Genomic DNA, 21,825 nt, shown 5'->3' with positions numbered 1-21,825 from the left:
AGCCATTTACTGCATTACATCACCTCAACAGAACAGGAAAAAAAAAGATTCATAAAGGCTGTGATGGTCAGGGCTGGATTATTAACCAGGCAAGGTGGGATACCTGATTACGTTGATTGAGTTTGTTTGTATTCTGCTTTAATACCTGATCCTGATCCTGATGTCTTGAAAGGGAAGCTCTATATCAAAACAGATTTCAAATCTTCATTATCTCAGCTGATACTGCTTTTGTGTTGCAAATTTATAAATTACAGTAATTTGTAATTAGTCAAATTACCACACAGATAAAACATGGATGCAATATTTCATCATAGGAATCCTGTACAAAGAGAGGAGCAGGAACAGAAGCTTAAAGTTGCCTTGTTGAGTTTTCTTGTGAATTGTGTGTATCCTTGTGTGCAAGTATAAGTAACATGTTGAATGTATTTCTTTCCTCTTGAGACATTTGCCTTTTTTTAAATTCTGAAACCTGCATTGCTTACATCCATGTTTAACTCATGTTAAATGTTCTTCATTTTTAATTTTTCAAAGCAGATTTGATGTGGCAGATATTTGTTATTGTTAATTTGGAATAACAGCTGATGGATCTAGTTTTCAGAGGCACCCTGAGAAACCAGAGGCCCTTAAACATGCAAGTTATTATATATATTTGACAGAAATATTGTTGAACTGCTTTCTGGGAGCCTCTACAGCATATACAACTACATTTCCCTTAATAGGAGAATCCAAACTAAATGACTAATCATCAAGAACAGGAGCTGAGTACATGCCATCTCTGATTTTTGCTGTGATGTCCAAAATCACAATTGTGTATTTATCCTGGCCGAGCTAACGGAGAACACTGGCATTTCATCAGCAACACCATGCTTTCCTCTGCGTACAGCTACACACACTAAAACGCCTGGGTGCTGCCCAACACAACCACCGCTGTGACTGCTGAGCAGTTGGAGGTCAGTAGCTTAGTGCTGCAGGGCATCACGACAGTATCTGTTGAAGAAGGAAAGAGTGTTACTCATTCACTTCCCCCAGTCAGATTATTTCTTCAAAGCAGCGTATCGCCGTCGTCAGAAAAGAACAAGAGTGTCATGACTCAGCTCTTGGCCCCGTCCGCCCTCTCAGTTGTGATGATGTAACAGATGGCATATTCACCCTCATTAGTCACAACAAAGGAAAAGTCATGCCTAAATGTTTTGCAGCTACTGACGCTCTGATTGCACAATTAGTCTATTCTGGATACAAACACAGCTTCAGTCAGCCACAGGAGTCTGCTAGAAACAGAAATGTGATATTTCGACTCTGCAGATCACACCATAAGCCTCTTTTAGCTCCAAAAAGGCATGGTATTGTAGAAATTCAAGTCCTGCATGGGTGTACGGCTGCTAGCTTCAATTGAACCCATTCAAGACAAGTGATATGTTATGCTGCACTATAATTTTCCTCTACTGCCTGCAGCTGGATTGAATAACGGAAGTTTGTGAGATGCACTTGAGGAGGTGCACACTCAGTTTCTCAGCATGGCTAAAATAACTGTGAGAGCATAATTCATTCATCAGTTTCCATAATTAGAGTTTTCTCTCAGTCAGGGTAGATCCACATTGAAAGGTGCAAGAACCAACATGCCATTTTAGAAGTGTTTTTCACAGCAGCGTTGCATGGGAACACCAAGTGATGGCAACGTAAATAGTTGCCATCCTCGTGTGCTTTTTCCATTGCAGAATCAAGAGGGAGGTTGACATAAAGAGATGCCTGGCCTTCTTTTCTGTGTCACTGTGAAGTCGTAGTCAGCGTGTGCATAGTGCAAAATGGCCATAAGGTTGCTAAAAGATGACAACAGGTCTGACAGTAATGATATTACAATATGGAAAATCGCACACAGACTTTATTTCTTTCCCTCATTTAGAGCTGATTTCAGCTGAAACCATCCCACTTTCTCTTCTCTCGGCCTCCCCGTGCTCTCACTCCTCTTCCCTCCTCTGCTCCTCTGTCTCTCATCAAGCGGGCAAGGCGTAGTGTGTGGTTGGTGTGAGATAACAAAGGCTGAGGAGTTCAGCATTATATAACTTCTGTGGAGGCTGAGGAGGTGGAGGAAGAGGAGGAGAGGCAGCAGGGTTAGCACGTAGGAAAAGGAGGGCAGGAGAGGGCCAGTAGCCTACGTTGCAGTGCTCATTTGTCTTCCACATAACACACAAACATGCACACGCACACACACACACGCATGCTGGCCTCCTTTTCCTGCTCTCCATCACGCATTCAGCAGGCTGCACTTGCAGATACAGCCTCATAATATTTGAACTTTTTCAGCGTTGCAGCTTTGTGTTCCCACGCTGACTACCACGCATAAAGATTTCCAAGTGAAATCACCATTTTGCTCTCTTTCTCTCTGACAGTGTCTATGTGCTGTTCGCCGTCCCACCTCTAAGCAAGCGTGCTGAGCAGGCAGCCACACACACACACACACATACACACACACACACACACACACAGGGCCTCTAACTCTCAAGCTCTATGGCTCCCTCCAGCCCCACACGCCTGTCCTCTGATGGCCTCCCACTCATGCCACATTAAACATTTAGTGAGGCACTCTGGATCTGTGTGACACCATCTTTTAGTGCCGCCAAGCTAACAGCCCCTCACACTGTGGAAAAACATAGGTGCATGCTCGTCGGTGGAAACCTGATACAGCAGTGGTATTATTCCCCTACCCGTCGCTATCTCTCTCCTCCTGCACGCTCTTCAATGCAAAGACAAAATCTGTGGCTCAGAAAGGCCTACTGTGTTGAGAGCAAGACCTGCATAAATCAATATTGATCCCTGGAGTGTGTATCTGTATGTGTATGTGTGTGTGCGTGTGTGTGTGTGTGTGTCACAATTTGCCTTGCTGCTGCAGTGAGGTGTGACCCAGGCTTGGGTGTATCCCAACCAGTGCAGTAAAAAATGCTGCTGAGATGTTCCCTGCACTATTTGGAAGGTATAAGAAGTGACAGCAACTGGATGTCAAAGCTGTTTTTTGTTGGGTTTTTTGTTTTTTTTAGCCATCTGCACCATCGCGTGCTCCTGTACCTTTAAACAATATGTCACCTAATTATGATTTACTGCCCCCCTTTCCAAAAAAAAGCTGGTTTATTTAGCCTTAAGCCCATTTTCAGTGACTTCATTGAACTAGAGGCCTTGGTCTCATGCTGCACGAGCCTATTCTCGCGAGGATTCCTCCCCTTTACTACACACACACATACACACACACACACACACACAACCATCATCATCAGTCCTCCTCCTCCTCCTCTCCCCAGCCCCTCCCTTTCCGTCCCTGCTCGGCTCTCTCCTCTTCAGCCTTGCCTGCTTGCCTGTCAGATAGGTACTCCAGTGTGTTGGAGGCTAGGCTACCCTCCTCCCGGACCCCCCTGTACGAGAGCCAGCCGCCGTCGTACCCCGAGGCTCGGGCTCCAACCATGGCAACCACCGCTACTTCCACCAGGTTCACCGACGAGTACCAGCTGTACGAGGAGCTCGGGAAGTAAGCAGCAGTCGCAACGGTTACAGTGTGCATCGTGTTTGTCTTGTCGTTTTGTCCCCCACCCCCGCAACCTCGCCTCACATTATTTCTAGTTAGCCAGCTAGCAGGCGGTAGCTACCCTAAATAGCTGAAAGACTCATCAGGGTGAAGGCTGTAATAATTTGTCAGTTGGTGTCGTGCTGCAGTTAGTGGCTGCTAACGGCTAGCTGTTCCCGCAGTAACGGGCGTACTAACGTTCAGTTACTAGCCAGCGAGCTACCACGCTGATATTGATAAACTAGCCGAGTTAGCCCACTAGCGTTGCGTCTTTTAGTCGCTAATGGTGATGAATAGACCGGCCAGAGGTTGGTGCATTAACAGCTGTTAAGCCCTTCCGTGTTTGCTAGCCGGTATTTTCTGCTCTGCTGGATCAGTCAGCGGGGCCCCGAGAGACGCCGGAGACGTAGCCGTGTGACATTTCACCGACCCGCGGGTCTGACAGCTCCGTTGCGGGCTCGACAGACCAGAGGCTGTGGTCGCTAGCTAACTAGGCCGACCACTTTTTTTTCCCCCTTTTCTCCGAGCAGCTGCAGATGATTTGTGTAACCGTGTTAAGTAACGTTACGTACCCCTGGATCACTTAATGAGGAAGTTATTCGGTCCAGGCTGCGCTGTTTTTATGTTTGCACTGTTAATGCCTGTACGCTCCGCTCACCAGCTGGCCGGATCATCATGTTATCAATAAACGCATTGTCGTGCGGTGTGTCGGAGGTAATCTTCTACACTGGCACTTACAGCGGCAGATTTAGCGTTTACTGTGTAAGAGGGAATGACGTGTTTTCTCGGTATTTTGATGACGGCAAGAAAACCGGGCCACTACCTCCTCTGTTTCATCATCATCATCCTCATCAGCAGCGGCAGCAGCAGCATCTGTTGTTCTTGGCCGGCGAAGGCATTTTTTTTTCCCCCTGATGTTCCCAAACCAGCGGCAGCAGGGCGACATCGGCCTTATAAAGATACACCGGCCCTCAGTTCCAGCTGCCATTTCCACTCTCTGCCTAATAATTGACAGTAATCAATGGCATTGATTGCACAGCCAATGCAACACGCACACCTACACATCCTCCACATAGTGAATCGGGGCTCACCTGCTCCTGATTCTGCTCAAGACTGACCACTCGGTTCAGCTTATGTTTCTGCAGCCGTTTGTCGATGCATTTTGCTCCGTCATAGGTTATTAACGTCAAGGCACTGACCTGTACTTCTGTCACCTGTCACCTCTCATTTACTGGTAAATAATTGAAACTAAGAGCAGAGTGGTTGGGAGCGGGAGTGCAGCAGGCTTGAGAGTAGCAAGCCTCAATATATCATCCTTAGAAGTGAAAGGCTGGTCGACCTCTTTCAGGAAAACGGTAGAGGGCCGGATACTGCAGGTTGTATAGAGTGTGATGTAGGCACTATGAAAACATGCATAATTACTTATTCTGCGATGCTCAAAATTGAACTATCGCCATAAGCAGCTAGCAGGTGAAAATATGGAGCATTCATCTAGGTCAATATGAAACTCCTCGGAGTAGGAGTTGTTTTATATGGAGCACACTGCTTTGTGCGCTATGCACTTCCTTTTCTGCTTGAGCAGATTTATAACTGAACGTTGTTACCTTGTGAATGTATTAAGTGTTGCCCATTTTTGTGTGAGGTGCAGCCCATTCTTTGTCCGGGTCGTTACAAATTGAATTTCCTTTGGGGAAGGAGGTTGCATTGTATTGTGTGGCTATCAAAGATTGGCAAAAGTACTCAGCCATTCATTCGTAATCAAAGAGCTGAGCTGATATCATCACTCACACTGGAGAAGCTTGTTATGTTGGTGCTGGTTTTCTTGATTGTTGCTCACCTTTTCAGCTTGTGTACGCTGATGCTGTGATAGTAATGACTGTAAACTGTGTGTGTGTGTGTGTGTGTGTGTGTGTGTGTGTGTGTGTGTGTGATAGAGAGAAAGAGAGAGACCCAGGTTGTCAGTATACACAAATTGCTGCGACACGCGTGTTTGCATTTTCAATTGTGTCACAATGTGTGTATGTGTGAGAGAGCGAGCGAGAGAGAGAGAGAGAGAGCATGTGAAATGCAACTGATCTTTTGGTTGTTTGTTCTTTTCTTCTTAGGGGAGCTTTTTCAGTGGTGCGTAGATGTGTAAAAAAGTCATCAGGACAGGAATATGCTGCAAAAATCATCAACACTAAGAAGCTGTCTGCAAGAGGTACGGTAACACCCTGCACACCGACACACTCTAATACTCGCATGTTTGCTTTTTTTGTGATGAATATCGGAAAATGGGGCTTCATTACCGATGAGTTAACGTTTCTGAAAATTCTTACTGAGAAACAGTTCACAGATAAAATAATAAATAACAAGTGGAAATGTCCGCTTATGGTTGTGAACTAAGAACTTGGCAAATCAAGGTAAAATCCTGTAAATTCGATACTGCCATAAAGCTGTTCGGGTTATTGATTTGCAACTTTGCCCGTTATGACCTACCACATACATTGAAATCTGTCTCTCATCTAACTATATCGTCATATCTCCCACCCTGACTGGAAAGTATGCACATAAACAGGAGTCCCATAATTCCAACAGCAGAGGAAATCTTTTATTCAATCACCGTGTCTGCGGGGAGTTCTCATCAGCAACCTCTTGATGGTTTAATGACCCTCTCACTAAACATCGTATTAAATAACTCCCAATCGCTCCTCTGTGATATCATTAGATGACCGCTGTACGATGAATTGATCCAAATTCCTAAAAAGCGCTTCATGGAAAGGGTACACGGAAGGGACTGGCAGGACATGAAGGCTTTTTTTTTTCTTGTCTGTTATCAATTTGATTGTTGCCTCGGTTGTATTCACGTAGCTCTGCAGTCCACTCCTGAATTTCGTTTGTTGCGTTACTCGTGGGTCTCTGCATAGCTCCGCACCTACACGCGCACGTCTGGCGTGGCGTGCCGTGTCGTAACGATGACGTGAGCTCATGTCAGTGTGTCAGAACCTCCCCTGGCTTCAGACTGAGATACTTAATTGCTTTCTCATTTTTTTGTATCTTACAAATTAGGCCCGCACTCCTTCCTGACATTCACACACACACCTGGCTTCCTTTGTTCTCTTTTCCTGCGCTCTCTCTCTTTCTCTATCTGTCTCATTACTCTGTGTCTGTCTTTCTCTCCCTCATTGCCTTTCTCTTGTCTTTCTGCAAAGGGGGATTGGTTTGTATTGAGGCTAATCCACTTATACTAAATGTATCTCATCAACCACTAAGACCCCACGGATTCCATAGGCGCCTCCCTGTTTGCCCTGTTGTTGTCTGTGTCTGATGGCATTCGTGTTGTGTGTGTGTGTGTGCGCGCGTGCGTGTGTGTGTGTGTGTGTGAAAGAGAGACAGAGAGAGCAAGGAGTTACACTAATAGAGCATGTCTGTATTGTGAGGCATCTGTGAGTGTGTTGTAATGCTGTTATTGTTCTGTCCCTGCCATCAAGTGTCCACATAGGGCAGCTCCTGGTATTAATGTCCCACCGAGGAAAAGTAAGGGCTCAGCAGAAAACTGTTGGCTCTTCACAGAAGCAGGGAGTACAATGTAGGCCTGTGTACGTGTGCGTGTTTGCCAGGGAAGAAGAAAGCCGGCCAGGAGAGGAGGAGTTTTTTTTTTTTTTTTTTTTTTTAACAGTATAGTCTTGCAAGGAGATCATTGACACTCCACACCAGGAAAGAAAGGTGAACTGAGACAGAGAAAGAGACACGATAGAGTGAGCCGAGGAAGAGGATTTTGTGCTAAGAGAAGAATTGCGGTAGGCCGTCTGGCTGACGCAACATGCACCTACATGCACACAAAACACAACGTCCACACACATAGGCAGCCAGTGCGTGAGCAGGCAGCTTGCCCGGTAGGATTTGAGTGAGTTTTTTTTAGCCTGACGGGGCGAGTGTGACCTCACGCGTGGCCTGGTGGGTAAGTCTCTCAAAGCTCTGGTAAACACTGCAGTAATCTGAGGAGGGGGGAGGGGGACGGGGAGGCAGAGAGGGAAAAGAAGGAAATGAAAGAAGGAAGGAAGTGAGGGAGGATGGGAGGTCAGGGATTGATTGTAGGTAGCTGGCTGTGGGATAGTCCTGCCTACAGGCAGTTGAGGGGCAGTTGTGAGTGGGCAGCAGGGCACACAATACCCACGCACAAAAACACCTGATTCTCACCCCTGAAAATCAAGAGTCATTAATGCTACTGTTCAGGCATCTACTTTTTAGCGGTTTGCTTTGCCAATTTTATACATTTATAACTGATGTTTATAAATGCAGCTTTTTTTAGGGACTGAAGACGAGGAAGATGAAAATGAGTAATTAAAAATTCACCCAAAGAGCAAGATGCATCGAAATCAAAATATCATGAAAAGCTACTAAATGATTTGAATTTGTCCAAAACTACCCAATGAACTAAAGTCAAATCACTCAAAAGAACCGATCAAATGAAATCACATAGAAATTCTGTAAATGAGTATATTAGTAGATAAGCTTTAAATGGCATATTGCACAAAGTAGAAAAAATGTAACTTTATGCAAACAAGGGTGAAATTCAAACTCCGTAGAGATTTGCTGAAAAACCAACAAAGGGAAAAAAAATGACGTAGTGGTGGGACAGAGCGTTTAGTCTTTACTTGCTGTTGATCTGTGGAGGAGATTATTGCAGTAGTTTGGAAGATCCCAAGATTGCAGACACAATCAGAAACGAAGTGCATCATGGAACAAAGCCACATATTATATAATTGTCTGATAATGTCGAAGGTTGCGTAAAAAGCAGTTTTTTTTTTGCAAACAAGCAAGGTCCTCGCTAGCTTGCAAGCATTTATTACACCCACAATGCCGAGCGAGAAGTGGCAGAGGCAATGTTGTGCATTTTGTTCGCTTCTGGTGTGTCTTCACCATTAGTGTGATGCGAGTGTCAGTGCTCTGTTGAATCGCTGCTAATTGGTGAACTGAATGAATGACGTTTTTATTTTGTTGTTGATGAGTGAAGTGACTGGAATGTGGATGGCTGCTGCATTGTCTGCTGCAACACTGCGTGTGTGTGTGTGAGAGAGAGAGAGAGAGAGAGAGTCAGAGTGTGACAGACTATCCACTTTAATGCGCTGCCCTAATACTTTTCCTCCTCAAGGGCTGTTTTGTCCTACAGTATGGACCTGGAGCTGGGGCTGTATGATTGTCCCATGTTCTGCTATTCTGCAATATAATAACGTTATATATTGCTAATCAATTAACTACATTCCCACTTCAGTTCACTTGGTTCCTTGCTCACCTCCTGTCCAAAGTATCTCTTTAGTATTAATACTAAAGCACTCAGGTTCAGCAGTTGTCCCCCCTGAGTGTAGCCTAAATCCAGAGCTCTGAATTGGTGCCCCAATCTCAAATCGATCAGTCATTTAAACGGGGCTGGTGTCGCACTAATTGATGGCTATTTTTCCACGGTTGGAGAAGTAGTCGACTAATCAGAGCTTTGTAAATCAGGATTATGGGGATGTCATCTTCATATATAGGTAGCTAACTACCTACATCCATGAAAAGTGGCAACAAGCATCATAAGTTGACTTACTGAAGTAACAACTCTTTAATCAACATATTTCTTTGATCATCGTGAGAATGTTGCAACCACTGCTGCAACCTCCGTGTCGACTGAAAACGACGCCAACGGGACGGATATGTCACTTATTACTTATTGTTTAGAGCAAAACAAAATGACCCTCCTCCCAACAAGAATTCAGCCAACATGAACATGAAGTGAAATTAAATGGCGGTTCAGTGTGATTATCAGGCTGCGTTGAATGTGTTTCCTGCCACTGATCAAAAACTAACTCTAGTGAACAGCGAGTGCTTCACACGGTGACCATAATGGCAACAGTTTGTGCATTTACGTTACACTGTGAAAATCCCACTTCTTACTAGGTGGACAGTTGGATGAGTACACATACTGTGTAATTTAAATGAGCATTTTGATATGTTCAACATATCTTAGTGACAGATGGGTGGGTGGAACCTTTCTTCCAATGAGTCAGATATGTTACAGATATTTAGGGAGGCGCTGTCAGTAGAACTGATAACATTTGTGTGAGACATTATTGTCTAGAGTGGTTATAATCTATCTAGGGAAGGCAGTTTGCCGAAACGTTGATCTTCATCTGTTAAAATAAATTCATGTGAGTCATGAGTGTTCAGCTTTTCCACTCCACCTCACTAGAAAAGGTCTTCACGTTCCCTTAATATCTCTAATATTACTAAAGCTGAAATAATGTCTCTCTTGGCTCCTTGGATGCTGTTGTTCAGTAACAGTCTAAGGAAGATACTAGAGTATTTTAGCAGAGGAAAATATGAAAATAAATACCTCTACCTGTTATCAAAAATTTCCTGTGTAAGTATTTGGGGTGGGTGGGTGTTACTTCGACATAAACCATTGAAAAATACACCCTGAAACGTGTTAATATAGTCGCTCTTTGTGCAGACTGTCATCTTAGTGTGATAAGACTAGCCATATTCCTATTGGGCAAGTTATCTGTCTGAAATATTTTTTGATTACCACCCATAATGTACTTGTAGTTTGGTCAGATTCTTGGTCTTGTTTACACATTCTTTGGTTAGATGTTTCCTGATTTAAATGATAGTTTAGTTAATTTTAGACTGCGTTTTATTGTGGCGAAGCTCTTGTACAGCTGCTTTCTGTTATGACAAAATGGATCACTGATGTATTTGAGTAGAAGTTACATTTATTTCATTAAATAGAAAAAATGGTTCAGTACTGAGGCATTTTTTCCTTCAATGTGACATATCAAGAAGTATAATTCTGGTGTTTGTTAAAAAGGCAACAAGAAATCGATTAGTCAATCGACAGAAAATTAATCTGCAACTGTTTTGATAATTGAATAATCGTGTTCGTCATTGTTTAAGTAAAAAATGCTAAACATTAGCTGGTCTCAGCTTCTGAAATGTGATTTAATGATTTTCTTTGTCATACAACTGATTATCTTTGGATTTTAGACTTTTGGTTGGACAAATCAAGACATGATGTCAACTTTGACGCCCATTTTTCACTATTTTCTAGACATTTTATAGACGCGGAGTAATTAATTAACGAGAAAATAGATTATCAATAATGAAAAAAATCGGTATGTATTTGTACTACAACTAGACTATCATATGGGAAGATATCAAGTTCAACACTACTGCAGTTAGCACGTGAAAGCAGCCGGTATATAGCCAACTCTAGAAAATATCCTCATCCTCAAAATACTGTTACATTATCGATATCGAGATACTCAAAAATAAAGTATTTGATTTTGTCAGTACTTCCCGTTTCCAGTTTGGATGTAAACGTGCCCGAAACAGATTGAACTGGATACACGAGCTTTCAGTCAGATTGTCAGTGACGTAAGATAGCTGTAGGCCCGCCCCATGGCAAAGCAGATGGCCAATTAGAGAGCAGCAGGAAGTGCCAGTAATTGCCCTCCAGCCCTCTCTTTCCTGTCTTCTTCTACCACACACTCTCGCACCAACAAATAAGGAGATTGAATGAATTAGTGAGTGCTGCAGTGACACTGCACCAGGGTAGACGGCTATACACAAACACACGCACACACACACACACACACACACCGGGGAGCTGTGATCCTCTTCTAGCAAATGGACGTTCCGTGTAATCCTCCCTCCTTCTCTCTGTCTGTGTCTGTCCTGCGTCACTGGTGTAATTAGAAGGAGGTTCAGGTCTCCCTTATTCTCCGTTTTCGCTCAAATGAGGGAAATCTATACCTGCAGGGAGATGAAGAAGAAAGGCCCTGTTCACACCTGGTTTTAACATGCGTCTTGGGTGATCCAATCACAAGTACAGGTGTGAACGCACCCAAGACGCATTGAAAACGTATCGGGATCCGATCGCTCACGCCTCAATTCCACCAGGCGCGACGTTTCGGCTGCGACGCAGTTTTGTCCCGTCCTCCGCGTGGCGTCATACCCCACTGGGAACGTTTCAGAAGCGATGCCTGTACCATGCAACACACCTGGACTCACGAGATAACACGAGAATTGCAAGATCATGTGATAATCTGTGTAACAACCATGAATATATAAAGAGAAAAACAACCAAACAAAAGGTCACTTTGCCTGCCCGACGTTAACTGTCAACCGTCAACTGTTGCTGTTGATTTGGTCATTTTTCCTCGATTTTTGTGCTTCCACCATATCATATGAAATCTTATGATTTTCCACTTCCAAGATGAACCTTTTGTTGTCCATGGTGTCAAATATCCTCTGACCGGTTGACTCCTCGCCTGGTGCCACCGGTTATGACGTAATGTTGATGTAGTGATGTGATATACATTCAGGAGTCTGCACAGGGTGTTTTATTTTATAAATTGATGGGATGCTCTATGCCTTTCCTGTGTCTGACCTCCTGTCTGGCTCAATCTGCTCTCAAAAATAGACTAGGTGAATATTTTTAGCGTAGCAGAGCAGAGAGCCGCTTCTTGGGACGCTTCTGAAATGCATGTTAAAGTGCGAAACAACAAGAAGAAGCCACAACAACAGTCCAAATGGATTCTTGTGAATGAAGTACACGCGAAACACGCTGTCTGATTTCTATTTGGGCCAAAGAGTTTTGATTTTGCCCCTGCGCCAAGGTCTTTGCAAACTTCTTTCAATTTCCGGCAGACTAGGCACAGGAAGTGCATTGCTGCCTCGCGCCGGTTAAAAACAACAACGCATTTGGTCTTTGCAAATGGAAATAATGTACGTGATCAGATCACCCAAGACACATGTTAATGCCAGGTGTGAACAGGACCATAGATGTGGAGAGTAGGGTTGGGCCGATGTAAGAAAATTTTTAAACTAGTTTGATATGAATCCAAATACCAGACCGCACTGATAATACTGAAATTTACCACTTTTTGTCACATGTGACTCAGCCACTTCAGAGTGCAACATAATGAGAGTGTAGCGGCACCACAGTCAGGACAACTGAGTGACACATCATTTTTATTTCTCACAACTTCTTATTTCTCTTCTTAATTTCTCTTCAACTTAACTTTTCTTCTTGTGTTAGGGTGCTGTGTGTAGCTTTCTGGCTGTTAAACCAGTAACACCGTGGTTACGCACAGCTATGGTATGCTAACGATGCTAGCCATGCTAACTAGCCGCTAGCTGCCGTGCAGACTGGTATCCGCAGGTTGTTTTCAAAACACAACCTGCTCTCAGACTGCTTGAAACTGTAAGCAGCTCGGCCGGGTTTATCTGGGTTATTGTGAGATCTGCACTGTTAGCTCAGGTCAGCCTCCCTCCTCCAGCTCATCTTTGGCATCCAGCTGGGTGGACAGCAGCAGCAGCCAGCCCTGTCAATGTCGGAGCCTCCATGTGAGGTGCTTAGATGTCTCATAATGACCCATGTTGGTTCTGTTGGCTCGCATAAAATCAAACTGGTTTAAGCTCATACACTGGACCAGACCGGCAGAACTGGAAACCGATCCAACCCTAGTAGAGAGTTAAGCACCATGTTAGAGAACAGAAGGCAGACCATCAGAACAGCTAACTGCAGCTTTAAAACTAGACCAAGCTAGCAAGAATTTAGACAAAATAAGACTAAGAAAAGGTAGATATGATGGTCGATGACTGCAGAGAGGTGGAGGAGGGATTGGTGGCTGTTATATTTTAAAGTGATGCTGCTTTTTATAGCAACGTCCTCTTATATTCTGCCTGTACATACTGCATTGCATTTGTAGAAGAACAGTTGGGTGAGGTGATAGTTGATTGCTCAGCAACAGCATGTGAATTTTATCTGAGGCTGTTGCTGCACTGGGGAAATGAATGCAAATCTTAGTGAGGCTCCCTCTGTGTGGTGCAATCGCCATCGAGCTCTGGGGTTGAGCTGACTTCACCACAACGATAACATACACTAACACACACTGGATCATCATACTTCAGTTTCACCATGTGACCTCTGACCTCAGCCGCATGGCTGTGGTATGATTGTGCCCGCGCCCTCTTAGTGATGGGAGGGTGCAGTTAAATGTGTCATGTGGTTTACACACCCACATCTCATGCAAACACACACATACTGCTACAGGATTGAGTAAAATCCTCAAACAAGGATCTTGGGTTGGACATCTGTGTGTGTGTGTGTGTGTGTGTGTGTGTGTGTGTGTTTGTGTTTGTGTGTGTGTGCGTATGTTCTCGCTAGCATCCCCTCCCAACCAGAAGTGCAAACACTGCAATGTTTTATAACTGGGCTGTACACCAACCCCATTACACACATACACGCATGCACACTGAAACTCATGCATCCATTGCAACACACAGCCTCATTAATTTTCCCATACAGCTTAATTACCTTAAATAAAACCATACATGCAATCAGTAGAGCTCCGCTTAAATGCACCTTGTGACTATTATCTTTCAGAGGCAAACCCTGCCGCTTCAGTGTTTGTATTATTAATTTGTCGGCGCTATGGCCTAAAATATTTGCCCTCATGTACACAAAACTGATCTATATCTGTGATACAAATAACCTCATACCTATAAATGTTTGCGTTCACATGCCGCATCGCTCCACATAATTTGGCTTTATTTGTGACTGACGCACCAAGTTCAAACTACCAAACTACAAAAGCGATAGCAATCAGCAAGTATTCACTCGTTGTGCATTAGTCTCACACACTTTTATTTTGGACAGAGAGAATTTTCACACATATGCCATACATAGGACATTGTAAAAGTGGACATGAGTCACACAGGAAGACAGTCTCCACTGACTGAAAAGGGTGTTTTAACAATGACGATGAGTGAACTGAAACCTCTGATAGCCTCATTAAAAAACAAACATTATGAAGGCTGCAACTAACGATTATTTTCAATGTTGATTCATCGTTTTATCTATAAAATGTCAGAAAATAATGACAAACGCCTGTTCTAATTTCCCAAAGTCAAAGGTGACTTCTTTTAAATGTATTATTTTGTCTGATCAACTGTCCAAAACACAAAGATATTCAGTTTACTATCATATATGACAAAGAAAATAATAAAAAGCTGAATCCAGCATTTTTTTGCCTCTTGTGACAATGATGAAATGATGGAATGCCAAACTGTCGAATAATCAATTTAAGAGTTCCAGCTTTAAACATTTAGAGTTTGAATTTCTCCAAATTGCAACATATTGGGCTTTTGGCCTACTGGTTAAGACACATACCATATATGTGTCTATGCTGCATGTCCTTCCCTGTCTGTCTCTCTACTATCACTGTTAAAGATGAAATACCTAATACATAATATAAAACCTACTGCAGGAATATTTTAGTGATCAGCTTTTTTATATAACTGTACTACAGGAATATGGAATTATTAGTAGTATATATTTGTTTCAGATATTATGTCCGCCCTCTACAGTAGTGATAGTTTGCTAAAGGTGGAGTTATATGTTTATCTTGTTGAGCAGTGTTTTGACGGTGTCATGATGTGATATAACTTGTCTAAACTGTGCACTTTTTTTTTTTTTCCTTCTCAGACCATCAGAAGCTGGAGAGAGAGGCTCGTATCTGCCGTCTCCTGAAGCATCCCAACATAGGTGAGTTGCTGTGCCATGTGATCAAATGTATGATGCGTGGTTCTGTATTGTCGCTCGTGCTTAAAGCATAAAATCCTTCACACCATCACTGATGTGGCAACATTGGTGCAGGCATAAAATTATTTTTTATTTTATTATTATATAAAATGAATTGTGTAGCACTTTTCATACAGTAGTTGTAACTCAAGGTGCTGTACACATTAGAAAAACATTTAAAATATTTAAAGTACATATCACCAGATTGTGGGTGTAGACTATATGATGCTGTAAGATGGGTTGAGTTCAGATGTATATGTTTTTTTTATGGTTTCACTTAACCACAACCCATAAGATAGTTTTAATGCAGTAACTATATCAAGTTAATCATTAATGCTGAGTGTAAAAGACCCCAATACAGTGTGTTTCATGTGTGTAAAGTTTGCATTGGCAAATGTATCCGACGCGTGTAACATGCAAAAATTGACAGGAAGTTACACTGGCAACGGCGCACAGATCCTCTCTTCTCAAATATTTGGATAAACTGACCACATACTTTGAATCTAAATGGCTTTCTCGCCTGCGCAATATTAAAACTTAATAAAGTGACATTAACAGTCCTACAGCGAAAATTACATCAGCTTGATCTCCGCCATTGCTGTGAATTGATGCAAAATGCATTCTGGGATACTTGGCTTCGGCCCACCTTCGGCCAACCAGCGGAGTAACTTCGTCACTCAGTCAGTCAGTCAGTGACTCAGTGACGGACAGACACAGTTATAGTATAGGGCTGGCCTCGCTGTTGCAGTCCAGCCAAATATATTTCTAGATTATGTCACTGGTTTTGTGTTAAACACGATACTGAAACACAAAATAAGCGATCGCAGTCAGAACGAGAGGTGACAGAAGGTTATCTTCCTCTTGCCGACTATGGTGAGAACAGATCTTTGCTCTCCTCGCTAAGTTTCTGTCAGACAGATTTGTGAAAAACATCGACTGCTTCCTTGACTCTCGGCCATTCAGATGTCACAGCCTGTAATATTGTGTCATCTGTGGAAATTCATATCGCATTGATGATTAAAAAAATAAAATACATCGTGCAGCTCTAATGGAGATGTCCAGAGGAGATGGGTGTTAAAGGGCAGAGAGGGGGAAAATGACAAAATCAATGACACCTTCCCACTGCGCTCCTTCTTATTTCTCTTTTCCTCATGTCCTAGTTTTCTGTTGGGCCCCCCAGGCACTCATTCGCCCCTCGCCTTCTTTCCCTGTTCTCTTCCCCACTCGGTATAGATTTTTCTCTCTTTCTTGTCCTTTCTCCTCTTTTTTGACACATTTTGGCATCGCCCGCATTCAAACTTTGGACAAAAGAGGGCACAAAAAAGAGACAGATGGAGAGACGAAAGCAGGAGGAGTAGGAGACAGATGGAGGGAGAGCGAGAAGATGGGAGGAGGAGGAAAGAGCAGTCGCTCTTGTTTCTTGCTGCAGGGCCATCCTACTTCATCTTATTATACAACTGATATTCATTTTACATAACGATAACTGTGGCTCCCCTGACACCAAACCTAAGCTGTATCTCAGGCCGTTGTTCTAACGCCTGGCCCCTGCTGCCTGGATCCTGCTTCGTCATTCTGTAGCTGTTTAGTTAAGTCGACAGTAGAGCTGTGATGGTTACCGCTTCACCGCAGTATCGTGGTATTATGGTGCCTACTGCATTGAGTTCATTACTGTAATCACTGCGGTATTTTTTCAGATAATATTACTGGTAGCAAGAGTTTTCTTTGCAAACATTACATTTCCTAGCCTGGTCTTAAAGCTCTGAATCACTGCCCACGTCTGCATGTTTTGGTTTTTAATCAGAGATTCACATAGGTCTTGTATCGTGCTGTTTGACAACTGTTTCCCTTGTTGGAAAAACAACCAAACCAATCAGAGGTTTGTAGGAAGGTTTAAAAATGAGGAAATCATCTTTCTGTGTCAAACTCAAAAAATAGTAACAGAAAAAATTGTCACAAAAATGCAGCCATGCAAGATTTTTTTTTATAAATAACGTGAGAAACAGTAAGTGCTCACTAGTCACAGCTTCTATGTCAACTGAAAATGATGTAAAAATGACACATACATCAGTAAATACTGATTGTAGTGCTGTGCTGTATGAGCAAAAATTTGTATCACAGTATTTTTTAAGATTCAGGCAGCTTCACAGTGTAGCACTTTTTTTTTTTTTTTTTTTTTTTTGCATGACTGGGCCTTTATATGAGTTTATATTGGTGTATTTCCTGTCAGCAGTACATAGAATTTACATGAATTGCTTCTAAAGTTTGTGTCTGAGTCTGAATGAAAGTAAATACAGGAACTAGCCGTCTGTAGCAGCACTACGGCTAACCGCATAGAGATTTTAATCTATAGCCGGGGCAGTTTGCCGGCTAACCAAACCACCCACATATTCATCTGCGCATGCTGGTTTATTTACGTGTATTAGGCTGACTTTCACCATGATTATAAACTAAAAAAAACTAAGTGCGATGACAGATTATCCTGTGGACTATTATGAGGACGATCTTGAGCCGTTTCACTTTGAATGGCCAAGCGTATTTATTTGATCTGGAGTATACAGAGAGGAGGTCAAATAAGTGAAAGAAGAAAAAAACAAAGAATGGAGGCAGAGAGGCAACAGGACCATCAGGAAAAACAACATACTATAATGGTTACCTCAGAAAAACTGCCGGTGTTACTTCAGTCACTACTCTCCCGAAGATTTAAGAGGAAAACTTCTCCTGCAGTCGGACCTGTCGCTGCCAGACTCGGAAAATCTAGAAGTGTCCACAGATGAGAGTAATCCCAGCTGTGTAACTACTACACGTGGATTCACAGCATTTATCAACATTGTCGTCCTGGAGATTGTTTCACTTCCACACAATCAACTGGAAGAAAAGAGCGAGGCCAGCTGGATCAAATGTTCAGCTCCACATGGTAAGAAAAATGTGATTACAACACCCAACTGTGTGAAGAATTACAGTATGTAAGTCTATCATCCAGCAGTTGTCCATGAAAACTGCTCAGCGTGTAGCTCGTCATTTTATCTTTGCCATTTGGAAACTCGCAGACATGAACCGTTTTATTTAATCCGCTAAGTTACTGCTTCTCTAACACGAACAGACGCCGAACCATCCACAGCCTCAGACGTAAACAAACCGACGTGCAAACTGCCCCAGATGAAGTTCCATATGCAGTTAGCCATAATGCTGCTACATGTGGTTGGTCCCTGTGTTTACTGCCTAAATAAATATCCCTACATTAACATTTTGGACACTTTTTTCTCAGTGAATACATTTGAATATTGCAGGAAGGACTGGTAAAAGAAGAAACAGCCATAATGAGTTGATTGATGAAGGTGTGCATGTAACAGGCATTCGCAGGAACATAAAACCTCCAGTACGTCACTAAGGTTCCTCTCGTATGGAATATCGCTCATGTCATGTGCCGCATCATAAACCACAATCCCCGCCGCTCACAAGTTGGCCGCAGCGCCGCTACGCCGAACTGTATAGAAATTTGTCATATTAGGGGTGTTTTTGTTTTAAAGATGAATTTTGAAAAACTACTTGTCCCCGAGTAAAACTCCCAGCACCATCACTCAGTTTCAGTAATCATAGCATGTGTGTGTGAGGGTTTTAATTAAATGGTGGTTAACCACCTAACCACTGGCTGCGCTGTCATATCACCATAGTGAGGGGGAAAAAATCAATACATCACAGCCATAATTGATAGTGATTTCTCCAATTCTGCCTTGGTTCATTTCTCTCTTCAGTTATTTTTATTTTTTCTTCGTTCTAACCTTCATTTACGGGGCGTTTTTTAACAGTCCACAACTACAGTTTCTTATTTCTGTTAACTGTGACTCCAGTATTTACATATATCTCTGTCTCACTGCTCACCGTCTCTCTTGCAGTGAGACTCCATGACAGCATTTCAGAGGAAGGTTTTCATTACCTAGTCTTTGACCTGTGAGTATATTCTGTGTACACACACACACACACATACACACGCTGTGACATTTTATCCATGTGCGTGACTGCAGTTTGTTTGTGTATGCTAACAACTTCTCTCTCTCTGACCTCTCTCTCTCTCTCTCTGCTCCTTTCTTTCCTTCTTTCTTCCTTTCTTTCCTTCTTTCCATACTTCTCTCCGCCTCCCAGGGTGACAGGAGGAGAGCTTTTTGAAGATATTGTAGCCAGGGAGTACTACAGTGAGGCTGATGCCAGGTAAGCACCCCGTATGTCGCTAAAACGTACATGCGCACACACTCTGTTGCAGACGCACAGAGTAACTCCATTAAATATATGAATCCTGGCTCTCATTCTTTGAGCATAAACACACACAGTGGTGGATATAATTGGTTTGTTTATATTCTTGTCAGCAAATGCAACCCCCCCCCCCACCCCCACCGACAAGTGCATCAATATACTTGTCTCTCATTTGCCATCCTTGTACGTTTCACATGCGTCACTCTCCATCCTCGCTCTACATTTAAGGAGCGCCGAAACTATTAGTTGATTACTCAAATCAGTCAATCGACAGTCAATAAATCACCAACAATCTTGAGAATCAGTTGATTGATAGTGTCATTTATATTAAAAATATTGGTTTTGCCTTCTCAAACGTGAAGATTTGCTGCTTTTCTCTGTTTTATTTCAAATTGAGTGTCTTTTAAGATTCGGGTCGTTCACCGGACAAAACAAGAATTGAAGATGTCACCTTGGCCTCTGTGAAATTGTATCGGGCATTTTTCACTATTTCCTGACATTTTCTTGACATTGTGACATTTAAGCTTTCTCTTCTTCCTCGCTACTTCCTCCTTCTCCAGTTCCCGTTCTTTCTTCTTTTTTTTTTTTTTCCCTGTGGCTGTGTGGTGTGCAGCTTATGGAGTCTGTTGTACAATTGGATTAGGGGTCTTTGTCTGTTCATGCACACTGGGGGGGCTTTAGAAACACAGAAACCCCCCCCCCACACACACACACACACACACACAGACGCACACAAACCAAGCCACGTGGATTAAGCCTCAGCCACACTTTCTCTAGCTTGGCCCGACCTTCGACCCATTAACCTTTTCCAGAGACGTGACATGAACATGAGCCTGAAACGGTGGAATCATGGAGCCTGACACCACAATGCGTAGGACATTAATAAGGTGGTTGGATACTGGCTTGTAGGAAAATTTTTTACAAGACCCATCATGAGCCAACACACTCACCAGGCTAGTGTGAAAACATTCTCACCAGCCAGAATTGAGAAATAATGGCAATGGTATTGATGGCAGCTGAATTGACGCCCCCATTATTAAAATTGCTACTGGGACAGAGATTTATTGACTCTGTGGTGTACGCCTCCCACACAAGTTCCTCAGTATTGATTGTTTAAACTACAGTGCCTGTATTATGCTTTTGAAAAGGAATAGTCATTGTATAGTAAACGTTTGTTATGCAACTTACAATTAAATTCAACATCCATTGGCTTCAAATGATTTTTCTCTTCTGTTTTTACATGCTTTTATGCATCCTAATAGATCTGCAACTGATTTTCATTATCAATTAATCTACTGATTGTTTTCTCCATCTCATTTTTTTTTTGATCTATAAAATCATAGAGTATAGATATGAAAAACGCCCGTAACAATTTAAAGAAGTCCAAAGTAACATCTTCATATTGCTTTTTGTCCGACCAACAGCTCAAAACCCAAAGATAGTCATTTAACAATGATCTAAAACAGAGAAAAGAAGCAAATCCTCACAATTAAGAAGCTGTAACTATGTGCTGTTTAAGCCACTTTCTAAGCAAAAATGCCAAATGAATAATTCATTAAAATAGTCGAACCAATTAATTTGTTTCAGCTCTTCATTTTTCATTTTAAAGGTTTGTTTTTTTTACCCACTATGTGCATATATACAAGTTGTCTGAAGCAGCATTTGATCAATCCAACCTTTTAACAGCACTTAAAACGTGACAGAACAACAGTTCTAGTTTCATAGTGTTATAATTTTGTGAACAAGAGTGATACCAGGTTTTTCTTCCTGATAATAGCTTTAAAAAAATGTTGTAATGAAATGCATCAGTTTTGTAACCAGACCATGCACACTGACAAATGATGTGTGTATGTGAAGTTTTCTGTGATGAAAGGGCAGCGACTGACACATCTTTCTTTCCGTTTGTCCCCTTTTCTCTCTCCATAGTCATTGCATTAGTCAGATCTTGGAGAGTGTCAATCATATCCACCAGCATGATATTGTGCACAGAGACCTCAAGGTGAGTGGCTGCCCGTTACCGTGACAACCACACACTCACACACCTCTGCTCGTGGCCATGGCAACACAGAGATGGCTCTCGGTTGCTCCATCTCTCTGTCTCTCTGTCTCTCTCTCTCTCTCTCTCTGTCTCTCTTTTTCTCTCTCTCTGTCTGTCTCTCTCTCTCTCTCTCTTCCTCTGCATTTCTGCTGCCATCTCTTTTATTTTTCCCCTGCATCCCTCTGTCATCCACTGTTTTACCCTCTACTCCTCTATCTGTTCTCAGATCTGTCAGCTTGTCTGTCCTTGACAGATCTCTTTGTGTGTGTGTGTGTCTGTATATGTGAACATGCACACACGTGTATGAATGCTCATGTTGAGCGCAGAGATGGTGAGTCATGATCACGTGGAAGAGTTTGTCTATCACCTATGGCAAGGAAA

The 21,825-nt window shown here is 42.7% G+C and overlaps 1 protein-coding gene across 17 annotated transcripts in view; it reads left to right on the top strand.

Annotated features, from left to right (window-relative positions):
* Positions 1-3,242: 3,242 nt before the first annotated feature.
* Positions 3,243-21,825, top strand: part of LOC137171524 (calcium/calmodulin-dependent protein kinase type II subunit gamma) — a 40,597-nt gene continuing 22,014 nt past the window's right edge. For 6 of the 17 annotated variants that reach the window (XM_067575515.1, XM_067575512.1, XM_067575516.1 and 3 more), the window contains exons 1-6: positions 3,245-3,514; positions 5,656-5,750; positions 15,063-15,122; positions 19,052-19,106; positions 19,299-19,364; positions 21,333-21,405. In XM_067575515.1, the coding sequence (XP_067431616.1) occupies positions 3,450-3,514; positions 5,656-5,750; positions 15,063-15,122; positions 19,052-19,106; positions 19,299-19,364; positions 21,333-21,405 (414 nt within the window). In that variant the 5' untranslated portion in view covers positions 3,245-3,449. Of the gene's footprint in view, positions 3,515-5,655; positions 5,751-15,062; positions 15,123-19,051; positions 19,107-19,298; positions 19,365-21,332; positions 21,406-21,825 lie in introns of all 17 variants that reach the window. The other 11 variants (XM_067575509.1, XM_067575511.1, XM_067575507.1 and 8 more) reach the window with 3 other exon arrangements.

This window comes from Thunnus thynnus, chromosome 20 (genome assembly GCF_963924715.1).
Source record: "Thunnus thynnus chromosome 20, fThuThy2.1, whole genome shotgun sequence".
Classification (NCBI taxonomy): Eukaryota; Metazoa; Chordata; class Actinopteri; order Scombriformes; family Scombridae; genus Thunnus; species Thunnus thynnus.
This window is presented reverse-complemented; position numbering and strand designations above follow the sequence as displayed.